This window comes from Leuciscus leuciscus (assembly GCF_965113295.1).
Source record: "Leuciscus leuciscus genome assembly, chromosome: 25".
In the NCBI taxonomy this organism is placed as follows: Eukaryota; Metazoa; Chordata; class Actinopteri; order Cypriniformes; family Leuciscidae; genus Leuciscus; species Leuciscus leuciscus.
The window spans coordinates 16,748,658-16,753,124 of record NC_138724.1 but is presented as its reverse complement, the minus strand read 5'-3'; the positions used below and the strand labels follow the sequence as shown (position 1 = coordinate 16,753,124).

Sequence of the window (4,467 nt, the reverse complement as noted above, 5' to 3'; positions counted from 1 at the left end):
TTCCCCAAAATTGCGCATCCCGAGTGTCACACCTGGATTTCCTAATGATCTTCCAGTACTGAATGAAACAGATTGTCCTTTCATTCATCTCTCGTTCACTCTCTCCCTCCCTCTGTCATTTTCTTTTTTCCATTCCCAGACAGAAGACAGCGAGCCAATCGTATTCTGGCCCACGAGAGATCAGCCAATCAGCTACGAGACCTTCTCTGTATCGTTAAGAGGGGAGGGCCACGTGTGCCTGTCCAATGAAGACATGTTGATAGTGCAAGATTACATCTTAGAGGCGACACAGGTAACATAAGACCCGCTGCACAGCCAATCAGATTTAACAGCTAACATTAGCAACCCAAAGAGGATCAGAGATTTTACCCATCATACAAAAGCTGCGCTAATCGATTCAGAGAGATGTAAATGAGCGATTTCTGTGTGTCATTTCTCCAAAACCATTCAAAAACACAAACGCAGGCATCTGTTTTGAAGATCGCAGCTGGTGCCTGCCGTACGATTGTGGAAAATATTAGGAGGAGCAAATGGCCGCTGACGAAAGCGAGAACAGAGTCTGTTAAACAACACATCTGCTGCTTTTCACACACTTAGCATTAAACCATCTGTATCAGCTGAATCCCACACAGACATGATCACAAACACACACACACATTTAATTGATCCGTTTTCTCCCTCTTTTCAGGATGATTTTGTTCTAGAAGTGAAGCATTACCGGACGCCACGCTGGCCCAACCCGGACAGTCCAATCAGTAACGTCTTTGAGCTGATCAACATCGTCCAAAAAGAGTCCGGCTCCAAAGATGGACCCATGGTCGTGCACGACGAGTGAGTTGCATCTTGGCCCTGAAGGAGATGCACACTGCGTCTTGGAAAAGACACGTTATGTTTGTTCCAGAAGATAGTGAGCCGCCTCACTGTCTGCTGTCTGAAAAGATCAGCTTAGACCAGCATGAGTTTCCAGGCTGGGTTATGATGGTCTAGATGTTTGACCAGCTGTTAAACAGTAATAATAGTAATAAATATAGCTGCGAGCAGCAATAATCCGAGTTCAAGAGATGTCCATAAAGGTTCCATGCTTCTTTAGAATCATGTGACGCATGTGCTCACCCAATTTCTACGCCAATCAGCCATCTCATAGGATTTGCCATAGAAATACAGACACTTGAGCCTACGCCTAATGGTTTTCAAGTCATGAGCGTTTCGTACTTTCCACCGCTGTAGCGCCCCCGTCAGGCCGATCGGGGCGAGCCTTGGTGACGTTGTAGGCGGTGAGAGTACTACCAGCCCTCAAAGTTTCAAGTCTCTACGACTTACGGTTTGGTCTGCCCGATCACTTTTAGGGGAGAATGCTGATCCTAGGAAATTTGAAGAATTACAATAGGCTTTCAGCGTTACACACTGGAACTCCTAATAAGAAGAAACATTTAGTAAATAATTATTGGAGATTATTTAGTTTGTATTCAGCGGACAGTGAATCTTATGTTAGGGGCCAAACTTTTGAAAATAGGTTTCAAAGTGCACGTTTTTGAAGACGATATCGTCATCGTCTCTGTGTAAACTAAAAAACACGGATTTGTGAAAATGGTGACGTCATGCGCGTGCGTATTTAGTCTATAGGTGCGTGTAGTATTTTTTTAACAAAGTGACATCGCCACCTACTGGCCTGGCATGAATAATGTTGTTTTTAGTCGTTTTCGCGGATCCGTGTGAACTGGGATCATTTGACGACTTTGTCGGCTGTATGCGAAAAAACTTTTCTTTTTTAGTACATCAATGTCATGTAAACATACCGTCAGATGTATATTTGAAAGAATTCTCTTATGCTCACCAAGGCTGCATTTATTTGATAAAAAAATTTGTATACTGTAATATTGCTTGAATATTGTGGAAACTTGGGCACTTTTTTTTCAGGATTATTTATTTGTACGTTATAAAAAAATACATTATTTTTTGCAAATAGAATTCTTTTGTAACATTGTCTTTACTGTCACCTGTGATCAACTGAATGCATTCTTGCTGAATGAAAGTATACATTTCTTTCCAAAAAAGAAGAAAAATCTTACTGACCCCAACATTTTTAAAGGTATAAATAAATAAATATATAACACTTTTCATTATAAGTTTTGTTCCAAAGGCATATTACAGAGAATATTACATATTAGATGTGAATAATACAACAACAGTGCAAAGTATTCATGTTTTTACGGTGCAAGTAAAGAGAGATGAAAGACATTTCATCACATATTTTTCCAGTAACTGTTAAAACTAAATGTCAAATGCAGATTTATTTTAATTACTTAAAATACCATTACATTTTGATTACTATTGGTACTTTTTATTATTTTAATTTATATGAATATTTTTTACAGGACCCCCTTGTGGCTCACTGGGAGTCCATGGAAAACCTTTGCTTTAATATCATTTTTTTAATCAATACTTTGCAGTATTGAATAAAATACTATTATGCATTTAACTAGAAATATTTCAAGGTAATAAGTCGGGAGCACGTCTATAATGCCTGAAAGTGCTGTGTGGGTTGGCGGCTCGCTAGGATTAAGAACTGAACATGCTTTATTTATTATCGATTAGTTTAATAATGTCCAGGTCTTGATTTCCGCTTGTGTATCTGCAGAAATGGTGGTGTGACTGCGGGAACGTTCTGTGCGCTGTTCACTCTCCTGCAGCAGCTTGAGGCCGAGAGCGTGGTGGACGTCTACATGGTGGCCAAGATGATCAACCTCATGAGGCCTGGAGTCTTCACTGACATTGTGAGGCTTCATCTGGCTGCTTTCTTTCAATGGAACTCGTATAACAAGCATGTCTTTTATTGGGTTATAGAACTTGCATTTACACAAAAAACATCAATGCTTATCAAACACAACGATTTTGGCTATATAGACATGAATTCTGATATAAAAATCTAATTTAATATAGATAATTTTGAATTATACATTACATATAAAAGTATATGTAATATTTAAAATTATATATATATATATATATATATATATTAATCGATTTTTTATATATATATATACACTAATCGATAATATATATATATATATATTATCGATTAGTGTATATATATATAAAAAATTGATTAATATATATATATATATATATATAAAATCGATTAGTGTATATATATATATATATAAAAAATCGATTAATATATATATATATATATATATATATATATATAAAATCGAGTAATATATATATATAAAAAATCGATTAATATATATATATATATATATATATATATATATATATATATATTCATTAAATGTATTAAATATAAATAGGTATTTATTTTATTGGATTATTTTATAGGTCTATATTATGTTCTTAGGCAACTACTTTCATAGCATGTATGAGCTCTTTTATATTTGAAGATATTTATTTTTGTAAATGTAGTGTTTTCCATGTGTCTGCAGACTATTGGCATTTAGACATTTTAAAGGAAATGTAGCAACTTTTTTTTTCTCTGCATATCTGGAATTGGCAGCAGTTACGACAAGGAAAAAGTCAGTCATTAATAATCCTGCCCTGAGGTGGAATTAACTCAAATCCACAAGGGAAAATGGAATATTTTGAGTGGTATGTTGTGGTCAAACTACCAACATGTTCTTATGTGTTTTTTTCCCCTGTTTTTTTTGGACGGATAGGATCAGTATCAGTTCCTCTACAAAGCCATCCTAAGTTTGATCAGCACCCAAGAAGACGAGCGAGCGCTTCAGTCCTCTGACAACAACGGCACGGTCCCAGGAGGCGTCTCGAGTGCGGCCGAGAGTCTGGAATCCTTGGTGTAACCATAGTGATGAGCCGGCGCAGGAAAAAGACTCGTTTTTTTCTATCAAAGAATGCTCTTGTTTTCCCCCAGTCCATCTCTGAACTGATAGCGCTCTGCTGGATGCAGCGCTGTCCTTAAATGTGTGCCTTTGTACACTCTGTGTTTTTATTAATTGTTTCTCTCTTAAACCGCCACTTTGTTCTAATGTCTTATGTACTAATGTCTTTTCATAGAGTCTCGTCGTATTTATTTGGTTAAAAGCTTGTTTAAAGGGAAAACAACTTTTTATTTTAATAAGACTGTTTTTTTATTAGTGTATCTTTTGTAGTAGAATTTCAGCCACTGTTTTTCATACAAATATACAAAGAAAGTGGCAAAATCAGTCATGGATAAGGGCAGGAAATAATATTCTAATGTGTAAATAATATTACAGCAACAACGTCGATGGACCAAATTTCTATTTATGTCTAGAATTTTATATTTGAGGCAATAGTGCTTTACAAGGCAAGGCTGCGTTTTAATAATTTAGTCACATTTGAAATGGTGTTTTAATATTTCTGATGCCTCACTGTTTTGTTACTGACATAAGATGAAGCATTACACACTGACACTGTTTAGCTGTACAAGAGCTTTTGTCTGTTTGTAGGATTAAAAGAAACAAGAAAGCA

General features: G+C 36.1%; 1 protein-coding gene across 3 annotated transcripts in view; it reads left to right on the top strand.

Annotated features, from left to right (window-relative positions):
- The window catches only part of ptprz1a (protein tyrosine phosphatase receptor type Z1a), a 58,277-nt gene extending 53,810 nt beyond the window's left edge, over positions 1-4,467 (top strand). For all 3 annotated transcript variants that reach the window (XM_082159256.1, XM_082159257.1, XM_082159258.1), the window contains 4 exons: positions 140-292; positions 689-831; positions 2,639-2,774; positions 3,675-4,467. In XM_082159256.1, coding sequence (XP_082015382.1) covers positions 140-292; positions 689-831; positions 2,639-2,774; positions 3,675-3,818 — 576 coding nt within the window. In that variant the 3' untranslated portion in view covers positions 3,819-4,467. The remainder of the gene's footprint in view (positions 1-139; positions 293-688; positions 832-2,638; positions 2,775-3,674) is intronic.